Consider the following 17,084-nt stretch of genomic DNA (forward strand, 5'->3'; position numbering starts at 1 on the left):
TGGTGGCAGAGCACACGTGAAGGTCATGGGGACGGAGGATACATTTACTGAGTTTCACATGTGCCAGGCACTTTGCTAAATGCTTTCACAGTTTACTTCTCTAAGCCTTCTCAACAGCCCTTTGAGACAGGTGCTACTATTAGCTCCATTTTGCTGCCAAGGAAGCTGGGCACCGATGAGTCAGCAGTGGCGTTGGTGTACCAGGCCTGGTCTGCCCGACTTCAGAGTTCGGGCATTCAGTTACAACCATGAGCAGCCTCCTTCGATCACACGGTGGTTACCATTTATTGAGGCATTGTGTTTGATGCTTACAGATGTCATTTCTAATCCTGATGCCAAATGTACCAGGTACCGAGTATCTACACTTGGCAGATGAAGAAACAGAGGCTCATCAAGGTTAAAGGACTTACCTAAGGTTACAGAAATGGGAAGTGGTTATAATCAGATTTCTCTGACCCCAAAGCATGCCCTTCGTCTGTATCACATACACAGCACTTGGGGCCAGCAAGAAAACCCTGCTTCTGGGGTGGAAGAAGGGTTTTTTGTTTGTTTGTTTGACCACATGGCATGCAAGACCTTAGTTCCCTGACCAGGGATCAAACCAGTGCCCCCTGCAGTGGAAGCACAGAGTCTTATCCACTGGGCTGCCAGGGAAGTCCTGGAACAAAGTTTGTTTGTGTAGGAAGGTGAGGCGGCTGAGGTAAGAAAGGCAAAGCTGCCTCCGGCTGCAGAAGGCCTTCCTTCTCAGGATGACTAATCAAGACTGACTTCTGGAAGTCATGGCTCAGAAGGTAAAGAATCGGCCTGCAGTGCAGGAGACCTGGGTTTGATCCCTGTGTCGGGAAGATCCCTAGCAAAGGAAATGGCACCCCACTCCTGTATTCTTGCCTGGAGAATCCCACAGACAGAGGAGCCTGGTGGGCTCCAGTCCATGCGGTCATAAGAGTCAGACAAGATTTAGTGACTACGCAGCCAGCAGAGGCAGGGCCCTTGTTTTGTGGATGGAGCAGGATGGCTGGATCCCTGGAGGCTAAGGGAGCCTGAGCCAACTGGAGCTCTGCCCAAATCTGTGCTCAGGGAAGCGCAGGGCTTTGCACAGCTGCAGGGACATCAAAGCACTCAGGTCTGCAGAGAAAGTCGTATCTGAGCAGATCTGCAGCTTGCGGAGATGGTCCGTCCTACGCATCCGTGACTGCAGACTTTTGAGCCTGCTTGTTTCCCAAGGACGTCAGGACCATCTCTCCTCAGCCTCCTAGATCTCCCCCGATATGGCTTCTGAAGGGCTGCTGGGAAAACCCCAGGGTAGGCAGTGGGGATTTGTCAAGGATGCGTGGCCAGCACCCTCCACACCATCTTCATTTCCCGGAGCAGAGCGCCCCCCTCCTGCTCTGTGTTCAGAGGTTGTGGGGGGAGCTTGGTGCAGATGGCATTTCTGACTCTTGGGCACCACTTAGCCCAGCCCCACTGGTCCTCTGCAGGCCACGGCGTGACTCTCTAGAGGTGCCGTCGCCCCATGCCTTACCAGCGCCCGTTCCTGCCCAGGTCGTTGCTGTGGTCATGGACCTCTTCACCGATGGCGAGATCTTCCAAGACATTGTGGACGCCGCCTCCAAGCGCCGGGTCCCCGTATATGTCATCCTGGACGAGGCAGGTGTGAGCTCCTTCCTGGAGATGTGTCAGGGCTTAGAGCTCCCTGACTTCCGTGTGCGTGTAAGTTGTGCCCCTGGGGCAGGGCAGGGGTTGGGAAGGAAGTGGGATGGAGACCCCCTCTGCCCCTTCCTCGGCCTGCTCCCCAGTTCAGGGGTCCAGGTGAGCAGCACTGCCAGCCCCGTTCCCTCTGTCTGAAACCTTGCCTCATGAACTGATAACCCTAAACTGCACGCCCAGCTTAATACTTTATCCCAAGGCTGCTGAAGCTGAGTGGGGAGGCTCTGGCCCAGTCCTGGGTGCTCAGCCCACAAAGTCACTGTCAGGGTTGAAGGTAGGGCTGTGTTTCTCTGCTGAGGAGCTTTGAGAGCAGACCAGGGCTGCCCTGGGCCCGTCCATGCCCAAAGCAAGACTTGCTGACCTCCTCAGGCCGTAGGAAGCAGAGTCAAATGCAGATAGGGGCCAGCAGGCAGGACCCTGCGGACAAGAGGGCTTGTCCTCTGCCCAAGAAGATACTCGGCACAGAGCTTCTAGGCTCCCAGCCTGAGTGACAGCACCCTTCTCTTCCCGACAGAACATCCGTGTCCGCTCTGTGACAGGTGTGGGCTTCTACATGCCCATGGGGAAGATCAAGGGGACCCTGTCATCAAAGTTCCTCATGGTAGATGGGGACAAAGTAGCCACTGGATCCTTCAGGTGAGTTGGGCCCTGGTTGAGGGGGGTGGTCTTTGTTCTTGGTCAGAAATGTTCATGTTCAGAAGGATGCTGGACTGGAACCTCCACGGTCCTAAGTGTCATAAGTCTAAGACACACTGTCTATTCTGATGGCAAAGAATAACCCCCCCGACCAACCCCTTCCCTCAAACTCTCTGGCTGATGGACTATTCAAGAAAGACGGTCAACTTCTGTTGACCATTCAGTATGGCCTGCCTTTCACCGTCCACAACAACAGGTTGCATTTTGAGGCTGGAAGAAGACCCCGGCAGATGGAGCAATTAATAAATGGCATCAGCCCTCTTACATGGTTAAAGTATGGTGCTTTGCGGATGCCGTGTGTTCTAAAAATTCAGAGAAGAACTAATAAGAAATGAAATGCTAGTAACAGTAGTGGCAGCTGCAGATTCCACTTTTAAATGTATGTTTGTGCCAGGAACTGAGAAACCTTCTGTATACGCTGTTGGACTTTAGCCGCACGACAGCTCTGACCACATGCCTCACGAGCCCCATTTTACAAGGCAGGCAGGGCAGAAAGCAGGTTTGGATCCAGGCCTGACGTTTCTCGCCTTCACCCTGCACCCACTGCCTGCGTTACTGCACGTGAGGCCAAGACCTGGACCCGAGGGAGTATTTGGGTCTGTGGATGGAAAACAGCTGGCACAAAGGCAGCAAGGCGTCTGCTGGATCGCCTGGTGGATCGGGTCGGACCGTGCGGCGGGGGTGCTGAGGTGGGCTAGCCAGGTGGCGGCTGGTGGGGCAGGGCTGTAGCCCCGGGCATCATGTGTTCTGCTTTTCCATCCCCGTGTTCTAGCTTCACCTGGAGTTCCTCCCACGTGGACAGGAACCTCCTCCTTCTCCTGACGGGGCAGCACGTGGAGCCCTTTGACGTGGAGTTCCGGGAGCTGTATGCCATCTCCGAGGAGGTAAACTTGTACCAGCAGCTGGGCCTGGCAGGAGGCGCTGGCAGGCCCGGCCTCCACTACTCCTCCACCGTGGCACGCAAGCTGATCAACCCCAAGTACGCCCTGGTGGCGGGCAGCCGGCCCCCGCCTGGGGAGATGATGCGCTGGGCTGCCCGGCAGCAGCAGGAGGCCAGCGGCCGTGCCGAGGGGCAGGAGGAGGGCAGCAAGGGTGAGTCGGCCCGGCGCCTGGAGAGCTTCCTGCACGACCTGGCCACCCTGGAGCAGGTGCTGCCCCCCGTGGAGCCACTGCCCCTGGGAGAGCTGAGTCGGAGGGACGCCCGAGGGGTCTCCCACCTGCACACGGACCTGAAGTCCAGACGCCGAGAAGCCCTTGCCCGACACGGCAAGGGAGAAGCTGCCAACGGGGAGGCCACCCTGGCCAAGGAGGGCAGGCGCTTTAGCAGCAGGATCTTCAGCCTACGGTCCAAGAGGCCCACGGCACCCAACGGCACAGCCAGCGCCCTTTCCCCCAAGGCCTTGGCCGAAGCGGAGTTTATGACAGGGAAGAGGCCCAATGAGGGCTCCAGTGCCGACATCTCAGGTGAGTCGTGTCTCGCCGTCCCCCAACCCCACCACCATCCCCAAGGCTCCCCACACCTCCGACCCTGCTCTAGTAGCCGCCTCCGGGCAGGAGAGCATAGAGCTCTGGGCCCCACCATTCTCATGTCCCCATCCCACTCTGGCCTCTGCCTGCATGTGGCCTGGGCCAGCACTGCACATCAGAGCTCCGGGTTCCCCTTCTCCAAAGGCGGGGAAGAGTGAGCCTGCCCGGCCCAGCTGCTCCGAGGACATGAAGTGCTCAGGACAGTGCTGGGCACAGGAGTCTTCAGGGAGCTCTTGTTACTAGTACCACAGGCTGGGGAAGCATCTCCACCATAAACTACCTCTGAACCTAGAGCTCCTCCTCAGCTTCTCATTCCTCTCCGGATCAGGTGTTGTCCTGGACAGACACACCCCACCAGTGCCCTGACCCACTTTTCCTCACTTCTTTTGTAAAAGCTGGACGTGGCTCCTCCCTTTGTTCATTTGAGAAGTGGCGTTTACCATGCTGCTTACTTCTGGGGGAGATTGTCCCTGCTGGTGGTATCTTTCTGGGGCGGGGGGGGGAGCTCTGGAATGGTCTCCGGAGTGGCCTTTCCTGGCTGGTGGGGACAGCAGGGCCGCTGCCAGCTCCTTTTCTCATGTCAGCATCTCTGGGACTGAAGGGGTTTCCGTGTTGGGATTTCTCCCTCCCTCCAGGCTGTGGGGCTTTGCAGTGGTGAGCCCGGGCTCCCTGGCTGGTCAGGCGGGTGATGGCAAGGCCTTGGGTTCCAGGATTCCTGGGTCCCCTCGAGGCCCCGGCTTTGACCTGACCCTGGCTGGAGTGCAGGTCTTCCCCTCCATTGACACCCCAGCTCTGGTGCAGAGCCTTACACACTCAGTCTGTGCCTCTTAGAGTTGGGACAGGCCTGGAGAGTCCGAGAATTTGGGCACAACAGCAGTGTCAGGGCTAGAGTTACACTCAGCCAGGAAGCATTTATTGAGCACCTCCATGGGCCGCGGCCTCTCTTACTTGGCTCTCAGAACAGCCACAGAGGTGACAGATGGAAGCTCGGAGAGGTGAATGACGTGGCACAGGAAGTGGTAGTGGGGCCAGGACACAAAGCCAGGCCAGGGCCCATGTCCAGCCAGGGAGGGGGAGCTGGGCCTGTCCCATCCCCCCGGGGCTCCCTGGCTCCCCCGACACCAGATGCTGCTGCTGCTGCTCTGCACCTCTTGTTTGGAAGAAGGGTTGCCATGGTGAACACCTGGCAGGGAAGGGAAGGGGAGGGGCAGGCCCAACCACAAAAGGGACCGTTTGCCACGTCCTGACTGGAGGTGAAATAGAAGCTTTCTCTTCCTTCAGCCCCTCACCCCGAAGTGCTGTCTCCATAGAAACAAAAGGCCATCATCTTCTCCCTTCCTGTTTCCTTTAGTGAATCTCAGCATCAGGTGCCCCTGCTTGGATGACTTGGACAGTCACTGATGCTGCTGCCCTTTTGAGTGTTTTCACGGGGTGCCAGTAGCCAGCCAAGCAGCCGGGGACCAGGCCCTGTACCAGCTCCTCCCCCGAGTGCCTAAAACGCAGAGAGAGAACCAGAGACAGAGAAGGGCAAGAGTGCAGCGGCCCATACCAGGGATGTCTAGCAAGATCACAGTAGTCCCGCTTCGCCCCTTAGGAGACACGCAGAGCGGCCTCATCCAGCAGTGTCTGCACGCCTGGCAGGCAGCCAGCCCTGAGGACCTGGAATTCAAGCCCCTCGTGAGGCCTTTCCTCTGGAAGGCAGGGCAGGAAGAACAGACTCCTCTCTCCAAAGCCCCTTTGGGTGGCCTCCAGCCTCACAAATGTTTGACTGGCTTAGTGCCTCCTGTCAGGCAGCAAAAGCTTATTAGCAGGACTTCACGTGCCAGAGGGTCAGGTTACCGACAGACGGGAGTCCCTGATGTTGGAACTAGCGATCCTAGCATGCGTGGAACTGCCATCAGGGAGAAAATCACGTTAGCTGCTCCCTGGGTCCCTCCAAGGAAAGGACCCCGCTCCTCCAGTGAGCACTGAGAGCATCACCAGAACAGCTATCGGAAGGGTCTCGGCTCCCAGTGCCTGGCTCCCCAAAGCTGGCGCATATCCTCTCACCTCCCAGGGCTGCTTCCTGGCTGAGAAGAGGAGACAGGGGTTGAGCCTGTGGGGTCGGGGACGGGGCTGGTCCAGAGGCCCCTTTTTGAGCTCTGGTTCTGACTCCGTCCTTTCTGTCTCTGTTGCCCTCTTGTCAAGGGAGAAAGCCCAGGCCGATGACAGAGTGGGTGAAAGAGAGAAAAACAGGAGGGCTGAGAGCTGACAGCCTGTAAAACTGCTTGATAAGAAGTATACAGTTGTCAAACAGCGTGCAGGGTTTTGCACACCCAAGTGCGGGCCCCCCGGAGAGCCTTCTGAAATCCCTTCCTTCAGGTCTGGCGGGCCGCTGCGGGCGGCCAGGTGGTTTGAAGGTCCACAGCTCCCTCTAGTGGTGGAAACCGAGCGCCCTTTCCTTGAGGTTTTTCTCCTTGGCCCTGCGCTTGGCGCCTGTCAGCATCTTCCCTGAGCCGGCCACCTGCGCCCGTCCAGGAGCTCCGGATTCTGGGGCAGAGACCCCACCTCAGGGGACCGCAGTCACTGGAAAGCCTGGTGAAAAGAGAGAGGAGTCGGTCCCGCTGGGCTGGGCTCAGAAATCTGCATTTTAAGCAGTGTTGTCTGAGGGTTGTCCCACGCAGAGGCCCTCGGAGCAGCAGATCCAGTGACAAGGCTCTGCCCTCAGGGGCTGCTGGGTCGGGGGAGGAGGTTCCAGGTGGTGTCCTGAAGCCCCCCACCCTTAGTTCCCCGGGAGAAGTCCCTGGGACACAGCCAGCACTTTTGTGCAGCAGGGTAAGAGGAGGAAGGGCGGCACAGGCTTGGGCTGGGCACCTGGAGTGTGCTGGGTGGACACGACGCTGAGCGTCCTCGCGTGGCAGCCCTGCCTGATGGCGTCGTTTTACAGGCGAGACCCCAGAGGTGCAGAGAGGCGAGGCCCTGTGTCCACGGCCACGAGGGGGAAAGGGCCGCAGGCCTCCTGCCTCCCAGGGCCTCACACAAAGCGTCATGTGGTCTCTGGAAGGTTAGGGTAGGCATCTTCCCTCCGTCTTTAAAGGCAGTTTGGAAGGGCCAGAGGCCTGGACACATGGCTGACTCTCCCCCAAGTGCCCAGAGGTGCAGAGGAAGAGGAGAGTGCCTCTGGGTCACCCTCTTCCAAGGGCCCCTGAACCCCGGCTTTTAGATTTATTATTATTTTTGGTTGTTGCACTGCACGGCATGTGGGAATCCCAGCTTCCCCAACTAGAGATCAAATCTACAACCCCTGCCCTGGAAGCACAGAGTTTTAACTAACCTGTGGGCCACCAGGGAAGTCCAGAGCCCGGCTTTGGTTCCCAGAGTTCCCTGCAGTGACTGCAGCCACAGGTGCGGTCAGCCCTTTCCAGGGCTCTCCCAGGTCCCCTGATTCACGCGTGGATGGGCCACCCTGGCTGGCAGTGTGGGCTGGCTCCTAGGGCTGTGCTCGCTGGGCTCCCAGATTTCAGATTTGCCTGGGTCATTTTCCGGGTGGCGGTCTGGTCCCCTGTGTGGGATGGAAGACTGGGTAAATGCCAATCTTCAGAGCGCCAGGGTTCAGGGATCCTTAAGGGGCCAGGCCTCCAGTTCCAGGGTGAGCCTCCTCAACAGCTGTCTTGTCAAGATGGAGTTTCAACACTAAGTGTCAGACCTGAGCTCAGGAGGGCTTCCCCTGTGGCTCAGAGGTAAAGAATCCGCCTGCCAAGTCAGGAGACGCAAGTTCGATCCCTGAGTCAGAACGATCCCCTGGAGAAGGAAATGGCAACCTACTCCAGTATTCTTGCCTGAAAAATCCCATGAATAGAGGAGCCTGGTGGGCTACGGTCTGTGGGGTCACAAAGAGTTGGATACAACTTAGTGACTAAACCACAGCAAACCTGAGGTCAGGCCTCAGCTGATGTTCTCAGACTGCGCTCTGATTCCATAAACCTGAGCACCATTACCAGCCAGGGCCTCAGTCACATGGCACAGATGAGGGGAGCTGATTGAGGATCCTTCAAGGAGCTAATCCCACTGGGCTCTAGCAAAGAAGCAGGTGTCCTCGGTCCCGCTGGCAGATATCAGAATCTCCTGCCCTGTTGGTTTCTCTTGGGCCCGGCCAGGGCTTCCGTCACCATCTCCATGGGTGAAGGCACATACGTCACCCAGCCACCATCCATTGAGGCCACTGTAGATGCTCTTGCTGTTAGTATTGGCATGAATCCTTACGTAGCTTCGGACCATGAACTCCTTACTGCCAAATTCAGACTGAAACTGAAGAAAGTAGAGATGACTACTAGACCATTCAGGTATGACCTAAATCAAATCCTTTATGACTATACAGTAGAAGTGAGAAATAGATTTAAAGGACTAGATCTGATAGACAGAATGCCTGATGAACTATGGATGGAGGTTCATGACATTGTACAGGAGACAGGAATCAAGACCATCCCCAAGCAAAAGAAATGCAAAAAAGCAAAATGGCTGTCTGAGGAGGCCTTACAAATAGTTGGGAAAAGAAGGGAAGTGAAAAGCAAAGCAGAAAAGGAAAGATATACCCATTTGAATGCAGAGTTCCAAAGAACAGCAAGAAGAGATAAGAAAGCCTTCCTCAGTGATCAATGCAAAGAAATAGAGGAAAGCAATAGAATGGGAAAGATTAGAGATCTCTTCAAGAAAATTAGAGATACCAAGGGAACATTTCATGCAAAGATGGGCTCGATAAAGGACAGAAATGGTAGGGACCTAACAGAAGCAAAAGAGATTAAGAAGAGGTGGCAAGAATACACAGAAGAACTGTACAAAAAAGATCTTCATGGCCCAGATAATCACAATGGTGTGATCACTCACCTAGAGCCAGACATCCTGGAATGTGAAGTCAAGTGGGCCTTAGAAAGCATCATTACGAACAAAGCTAGTGGAAGTGATGGAATTCCAGTTGAGCTATTTCAAATCCTGAAAGACGATGCTATGATAGTGCTGCACTCAATATGCCAGCAAATTTGGAAAACTCAGCAATAGCCACAGGACTGGAAAAGGTCAGTTTTCATTCTAATCCCAAAGAAAGGCAATGCCAAAGAATGCTCAAACTACCGCACAATTGCTCTCATCTCACACGCTAGTAGGAGAAGGCAATGGCAACCCACTCCGGTACTCTTGCCTGGAAAATCCCATGGATGGAGGAGCCTGGTAGGCTGCAGTCCATGGGGTCACTAAGAGTTGGCCCGACTGAGTAGCTTCACTTTCACTTTTCACTTTCATGCATTAGAGAAGGAAATGGCAACCCACCCCAGTGTTCTTGCCTGGAGAATCCCAGGGACGGGGGAGCCTGGTGGGCTGCCGTCTATGGGGTTGCACAGAGTCGGACACGACTGACGCGACTTAGCAGCAGCAGCAGCAGCAGCAGCAGCCCACACTAGTAAAGTAATGCTTAAAATTCTCCAAGCCAGGCTTCAGCAATACGTGAACCGTGAACTCCCTGATGTTCAAGCTGGTTTTAGAAAAGGAAGAGGAACCAGAGATCAAATTGCCAACATCCGCTGGATCATGGAAAAGCAAGAGAGTTCCAGAAAAACATGTATTTCTGCTTTATTGACTATGCCAAAGCCTTTGACTGTGTGGATCACAATAAACTGGAAAATTCTGAAAGAGATGGACATACCAGAACATCTGACCTGCCTCTTGAGAAACTTTGTATGCAGGTCAGGAAGCAACAGTTAGAACTGGACATGGAACAACAGACTGGCTCCAAATAGGAAAAGGAGTACGTCAAGGCTGTATGTTGTCACCTTGCTTATTTAACTTCTGTGCAGAGTACATCATGAGAAACGCTGGGCTGGAAGAAGCACAAGCTGGAATCAAGATTGCCGGGAGAAATATCAATAACCTCAGATATGCAGATGACACCACCCTTATGGCAGAAAGTGAAGAAGAACTAAAGAGCCTCTTGATGAAAGTGAAAGAGGAGAGTGAAAAGGTTGACTTAAAGCTCAACATTCAGAAAACTAAGATCATGGCATCCGGTCCCATCACTTCATGGCAAATAGATGAGGAAACAGTGGGTGACTTTATTTTTCTGGGCTCCAAAATCACCGCAGATGGTGATTGCAGCCATGAAATTAAAAGACGCTTACTTCTTGGAAGGAAAGTTATGACCAACCTAGAGAGCATATTCAAAAGCAGAGACATTACTTTGTCAACAAAGGTCCGTCTAATCAAGGCTATGGTTTTTCCAGTGGTCATGTATGGATGTGAGAGTTGGACTATAAAGAAAGCTGAGCACAGAAGAACTGATGCTTTTGAGTTGTGGTGTTGGAGAAGACTCTTGGGAGTCTCTTGGACTGCAAGGAGATCCAACCAGTCCATCCTAAAGGAAATCAGTCCTGAATAATAATTGAAAGGACTGATGTTGAGGCTGAAATTCCAATACTTTGGCCACCTGATGCGGAAAGCTGACTCATTTGAAAAGACCTGATGCTGGGAAAGATTGAGGGCAGGAGGAGAAGGGTATGACAGAGGATGAGATGGTTGGATGGCATCACCAACTCGATGGACATGGGTTTGGGTGGACTCCGAGAGGTGGTGATGGACAGGGAGGCTGCTGCGGTTCATGGGGTCGCAAAGAGTTGGACACGACTGAGCTCTGAACTGAACTGAACTGAATGTGTGTAGCTTGCCTCTGCCCGATTGTTCATTGTTTTCAGCCAGTGTATATCTGTGCACTGTCTGCTCTGTGCCAGACACTGTGCTAAGTACCTGGTGCAGCAGTGGACAAAGTGATGGGACTGTGCGACACGGAGGGCCCTAGAGGCAGCCTCAGCAACCCAGGAGGATGGAGACTGGAGGACCACCCAACTTTGGGCCCCTTGGAGCCACAGGCTGGTGGACTGTCGTCCGGCTCCCCTCCCACCTCCTCAGTGCTCCACCTGCTCTCAGATGGCCTCCAGGGAGGCTCAGCTGGACGCTCAGAGAGTCCCAAGGCCTGGGTCCCGCCCAGCTAGGCAGGGGAAGGGCTCTACTCAGACCTGTTCAGCGTCATTCTTGCTAATGGCCCACGAGAGGAGGCCAACGCCACCTCCATGAAATTCACAGCTGAGGTGATACAGGAAGGTGGTGTGAGCCCCAGGAGACGACTCTGGCCCTGGCAGTGTGGAGAGGAACCAGAGGAAAAAGAACAGAGGCAGTCAGTACCCCAGGAGAGCTCCTCGCAGCAACGGAATGCTGGTCTGAGGGCAGGAACCCAGCTGGCCTCCACCTGGGATGTAAAGGCAGTGGAAGAGCATGGAAGGGGCCTGGGAAGAGGAGAGCTGTGCCTCGCTCCCCCTTCTTTCCTCCTGATGAAAGGTGTTCCCTGTGCCCCCTAAGCCTGGGGTCTGTGCCACCATGCAGGCCAGGTGCTGGCATAAGCCCTGCCAGCTCTGGGGGCTGCTGGCCCCACTGCCCCCACTATCAGGTTGGGCAGAGGGCACAACTGTCCCAGCAGTGCCACCCCAGGGATTCACGAAAGCGACTGTGGTCGCACTTGTGAGACTGCGATGCTGCATAGAGTATTCGCTCCTGGTGAACCACCTTGCTGAGGCTTCCAGAGTGTCTCGGCAGTGAAGAACCCACGTGCCAATGCAGGAGACGCAGGTTCAATCCCTAGGTCAGGAAGATCCCCTGGAGTAGGAAATGGCAACCCACTCCAGTATTCTTGCCTGGAGAATTCAATGGACAGAGGAGCCTGGCGGGCTACAGTCCATAGGGTCACAAAGAGTCGGACATGACTGAGCACGCATGCACAAACCACCCTGCTGAGGCCAGGAGACGGCAGATCCCTTGATGTCCCAGCCAGAGGTGGTCTGCATAAGGACATCAGGACAGGACCTTTCATTTTGCTTTCCTAAGGATCCTATGAGCTGGTTTCAATAGGTTGGGAGGGAGACAGTGACCCCAGCACCCAAATCTGAGGTGTGGGCAGTGCACAGGAGAGGCGCTGGGGGCCAGCCCAATGAGTGCTTCGCCTACAGCCCCTCACCTGTGTCCCTTGTCTCTGCAGGTAAAGGCAGTCCCAGTCCTGCCAAGAACAGCAATTGTGTGATCTCCTGAGCCGCGAGCCAGCTGTCGGAGGACCTGTGGACGCCCTGTCCTGTCCTGTGGAGACACAGCTCAAACCCTGCACCAGTTTGCACATTGGAGTCTTCTGTTATTCCACCCCAGCAGCCTCCATCCTGGCCTTGGGACCCTGCATCCCGGATGTTAGGATCCGCAGCATCTCAAGTCAGCTGCATGCCTCCACAAGGCTGTCGAGGCCAGGCAGGCTCACCCCCTGTTTACATGAAGTGGAAGCTTCACTACCATCTGCTCTCCCTTATGCCCAGCCCGCTGCCTCCCCTGGGCCAGCCTTGCCCTGCAGGCCCCAGGTGGGGTGAGCCTACATCTTTATACCTGAATGTGATGGGCTCTCGGGGCAGCTCCAGTTCCCCAGCCTCTCCTTCCCTGGGCTTCCTGGTGCTGCTGGTTCCTCAAGAGGTCTGGTGGAATAGAAGGGATGAGGACAGGGCTCTGAGCCAGGAACCCGGTCTCACTCAAGCTTCTGAACTCAAGGTGGGAGACTCAGCGAGGATGGCTGGGGGCTAGGGGGTGAGGCCTTCCTGGCCTGTCCCTGCAGGCTCCTACTCTAGACTCTGCGTGGATTGAGGGCAGAATTTGACCCTGCCATTTTGAGAGCCCTGGTGCTGGGGTCTCCTTTCCCTCCCCAGCACCATCCTGAATGGTCCAGTTCTCCTTGGCTACTGCAAGCCGATGTGGTGGTTCCCTGAGGGCCTTTACCTGAGGCCCTCCTCCCCTTCTGTGCCTTGATCTGCAGCCCCAAAGCAGGGAGACCCTGGCTGATGCTCTGGTGGTGTGGGAGGCTGGGCCCATCTTCAGGAGTGTTGGCCTTCCCTCCACCCCAGAACCCAGGGCTGGCCCTTGGTCCCCCTCACCAGCCAAGATGTACGTGCCTTCTGTAGTTACACATTGGCCAAAACCAGCCTTGGCCTCCTGCCAAAGCCAGACTGTACTGAGGCGCCTCAGCCTCCCTGGCTTCGAAGAGCCCTGGCCTAAATGCCACAATGCCAGGCCAGGAAGACCAACTGAAAATCGCATACCGCCTTCTCTTCATATGTGTGACTGAGCAGATCTACAGAGAGCCAGAGTGGAGTGGGGAGTGGACAGCAGAGAAACTGCCAGACCACAGGGGCTGAGCTGGCCCTGCCTCGGGCCGGGTTGTTGGGGGGCCTGGAGAGCCCAGGGCTACGGCAACTGCGAAAGCACCACGCTCAGCCTCTCCCAGCCTCCTACTTCTGAGCCAAACTCTTGTCCTCACCTCTTTCCTTCTGCAAAACCCTGGGCACCGGCAGCACCTTGGGGAGGGTCCAGGTGCTCGGGTGGCGTAGACACCGGCAGGGGGAGCAGGGGAGCCCCGAGCATCCTCTGAGAGGAGCCTGGCCTCCCAGGGGGGCGGGAGGAGGGGCAGGGGAAGGAAGGGAGGACCTGGTTCCCGTGGTGGGTATGGGGCCGAGGGACCTGATCACCCCACTCCCTGAGCTTGTGTGAGGATTAAACACTTCCTGGGAACTGTTTCCTTATGCACCAAGCCCTGGCGACATGGCCCTGCTTGTTCTAGAGGGGAAAGGAGCAGGGAGGGGGCTACACCTCAGCTCAAAGTGTCTGTGGGGAGAGAGCGCCCTTGGTGGGCAGAGTGGACACCTCTGGAGGCCAGAGGAAGGGACTGGCTCCTAAGCGATTGCACCAAGGGCTGCCGTACCTCCCCTACAAGAAGAAGTGAAAGTGAAAGTCGCTCAGTCGTGTCCGACTCTTTGCGACCCCATGGGCTATCCAGTGCAGGGAATTCTCCAGGCCAGAATACTGGAGTGAGTAGCCTTTTCCTTCTCTAGGGGATCTTCCCAACCCAGGGATTGAACCCAGGCCTCTCTCACTGCAGGCGGATTCTTTACTAGCTGAGCTAAGCCCACCAAATCTTTTTCCTGTCTCCCACCCAAAGCAGGCCCAGTTCCCTCCCCTCCCCTGACATGCAGGAGGCTCCAGACTGGAAGTCCCAAGTCTCTGCAGCCTTGAGCCAGGCCGTCCGTCCTGCCCCAGCTTCTCGCTGAGCCAGCCCAGGGTGGTTCTCACTCTTTTCAGAGAAGCCAAGCGGGGTGGGAGACCACGTGTTGAGGAGGATGCAGCGCAGTGTCCTGGGAAGAATGCTGGCCTGTGACGGGACACCTCTCCCCGTCCTTACAGAGGTTCGGGTGAGCCGGGCTCATAGCTGAGGACCCTGGAGTCCTAAAAGCAGCTTGTCTGCCTGAGCTTCAGCCCTTCCATTCTGCCTCTCAGCTTCTCGGTTCCAGTATTTGTGCACACTTGGTGAAATATCCCCTCTGTCATCAAATCTCAAGGGGACATCTGGCCTTCCCAGCTGGACGGTAGGTTCAAGGATGGATCATGCCCTTGGTCCCTCTGCAGCAGCTTCCAGAAGGCTGGTGACGTCAGAAGGACTCTGGGAGGAATGGGGAAGAAACAGTGCTCTGGGTACGGGGCCTGGCTTCATGGCCCCCACCTCACCCTGATCGCCAAGCTGCCCACTGTCAGAGTGCAGTGTCTGTAAACTGAGTGCCACCAACCGGCACAGCCCCCTGAGAGGCCAACCTCGTGGGGGGAGCAGAGGCGCTTGAGGTCTGAGGCCTCGCCCCATTGGAGCGAGAAGGTGGGACCCCTGCACGGGGGTTGGGGGTGGGGGGCTTGCCCTTGACATTTGGCGAAACTTCCCAGTGTCCCTTGTCAGCCATCCTCAGGGTCTGTTTAGCCCTGATCCTTCAGGGGCGCTTTTGAGATGGTCTCAGCCAACAGCACTACTCTGCGCCTGTATGGACCCTAATAGAAAGGCTAGACCAAGAGGGCAGCCTTGAGATAGGGAGGAAATGGGACCAGAAGTAGGGTGGGGGCTGTTTTTTCTTTTTGCTGTGACTTTTTTTTCTCTTTTTAACTTATGAACACCTCCTATATGCCAGTCACCGTGCCAGGTGCTTCAGTTACCCCAGGGTCTCGTCATTTCTTTTTTATATTTATTTACTTATTTGGCTGTGCCAGGTCTTGGTTGCGGCATGCAGGATTTCCCCCCCCCCCCCCCCCGCCCCTGAAGGATCTTCAGTTGCAGTATAGGATCTAGTTCCCTGACCAGGGATCAAACCCCGGCCCCTGTATTGGGGTGGCAGAATCTTGGCCATTGAACCACCAGGGAAGTCCCACACTTACAGGTTTTGAACTAAGAAAAAATTCAGGGAAAGGCCCTTTGCAAAGTGAACAGGAAGTTTTCCCATTGTGAGCCTGGGGCCTCTCGTTCTGGAGACTGAGCCTCACAAAGTTGTGTGATAAGCAACTCAGCTCTTAACCGCTTGCGTTTTTCAGACCAGGAGGACACTGTTCACAGTCCCACAGCACCGCGGACCCAAGTCTGCTCCTCCGGCTCAGGGTTTCCTGCCTGCAACACTTGGGACCCCAGATTCTCTGCTGGGAGAGGGTCTGTCCTACACGTGGTAGAATGCCTAGCAGCGCCCCAGCCTCCCTGCTGGCTGCCGGTAGCACCTTCACAGCGGAAGCGTATGTTAGTTGCTCAGTCGCATCCAGCTCTTTGCGGCCCCGTGGACTGTAGCCCGCCTGGCTTCTCTGTTCATGGAATTCTCTAGGCAAGAATACTGGGGTGGGTGGCCATGACCTCCTCCAGGGGATCTTCGCAACCCAGGGATCGAACCCAGGTCTCCCGCATTGCAGGCGGACTCTACTGTCTGAGTCCCCAGGGAAGCCACAGCACCCTTCAGGTGAGACCACCAAAAGATAGCTCTGGAAGTTGCCAAGTGTCCCTGGGGGTTAAAATCATTCCAGTTGAAAAAGAGCTCTTTGAGCTCAGTTGAAAAGGCCACGTGCTCCTCCTCCCTGGGCTGCTTTCCTGGGCATATCTCCTGCAAAACCATTCCTTTTGTTTGACAGGACACTTTGGCCCAGAGACTGGTTGACTTGCCAAAGATTTTGCTTTCTGTGACTGACATAACAGCATCTTCCATCTTCATTCTAGTTACCTAGCTAAGATTGTCCCCGCCTTGGACTCCCCGGAACAGGTGTGTTTATGTGCCATATCTGTCTTACTCCACTCAGCCCTGCCACGTTTCCTCCCAGTCTGTTCCCCTTCCTTCAGTCTTGGTTAAAGTCCTACACAGACAGCACCGTTGGACATTACCTGTGTGTTGCCCAGCCACGTCCCCACCTCCAAAGGCAGCCAGGGCTGACAGCAGAGAGACATCCGCCCTCCTCCGCGTGGGCTGGTGAGGACTGCTCCTTGGGGTGCCGTGACACGCTCTGAGTAAACATTGACGAAGCCCCCTTAGCAGCTAATTAGCCCTGCCATGAGCTGTGCGTATAGTTTATTGCCTGGCTCTGCGCCCCGTCCCTCCCGCCTGGAGGACCCAGCGGCTGTCACTGTCATCGTCTGCACTGCTGTTGCAGCAGCAGCAGGAGGTGTGGTGCAGAACAGGCACCCTGGGTTCAGGAAGCTGAGCCAGGCCAGGGTGGAGAGGACGCACACCTTAGGAAGTGGTGGGGTGGATGCTGGCGTGTTCTCTGGGGCGCAGGGGTGGGGAGGCAGGGAGGAGGGCATCACTAGATCAGCCAGAAGGCTTTGAAAAGTTGGACAGGTCTGACTGACTCAACCCTCCTCTGTGAAGCTTCTGCCCTCCCGGCTCTGAAATGAGGAAGGCCCTGCCTCCCACTCCCCCACTCTATGCTGCCTGAAATGATACACACCCATTCTGTGCCTGGAGACAGGACGCCGTCTTTCTGCCTCACCGTCGTATCTGCAGTATCTGCTTAGTAATGACTCATTTGATGATTGAACACTTGACAGCCATGTGATACAGAGAATAAGTCAGGCTCATACATGTGGGTGGTGTCAGAGGCTCCAGAATTGACCATGACCTTGCAGTCTTTCTTTTTTGGTTCTGACGCACGGCATGTGGGATCTTAGTTCCCCCACTAGAGATTGAACCTGTGTCCCCTGTGTTGGAAGAGCAAAGTCTTAACTACTGGACCACCAGCGAAGTCCCTTAGACCTTTCAGTCTTATTC

General features: G+C 55.7%; 1 protein-coding gene across 1 annotated transcript in view; it reads left to right on the forward strand.

The window, feature by feature from the left end:
- The window catches only part of FAM83F (family with sequence similarity 83 member F), a 36,543-nt gene extending 22,982 nt beyond the window's left edge, over positions 1 to 13,561 (forward strand). Inside the window, exons 2-5 of the mRNA XM_012175687.4 lie at positions 1,543 to 1,710; positions 2,222 to 2,343; positions 3,176 to 3,867; positions 11,981 to 13,561. Of these exons, the coding sequence (XP_012031077.2) occupies positions 1,543 to 1,710; positions 2,222 to 2,343; positions 3,176 to 3,867; positions 11,981 to 12,030 (1,032 nt within the window). The 3' untranslated portion in view covers positions 12,031 to 13,561. The remainder of the gene's footprint in view (positions 1 to 1,542; positions 1,711 to 2,221; positions 2,344 to 3,175; positions 3,868 to 11,980) is intronic.
- Positions 13,562 to 17,084: the final 3,523 nt, after the last annotated feature.

This window comes from Ovis aries, chromosome 3, assembly GCF_016772045.2.
Source record: "Ovis aries strain OAR_USU_Benz2616 breed Rambouillet chromosome 3, ARS-UI_Ramb_v3.0, whole genome shotgun sequence".
In the NCBI taxonomy this organism is placed as follows: domain Eukaryota; kingdom Metazoa; phylum Chordata; class Mammalia; order Artiodactyla; family Bovidae; genus Ovis; species Ovis aries.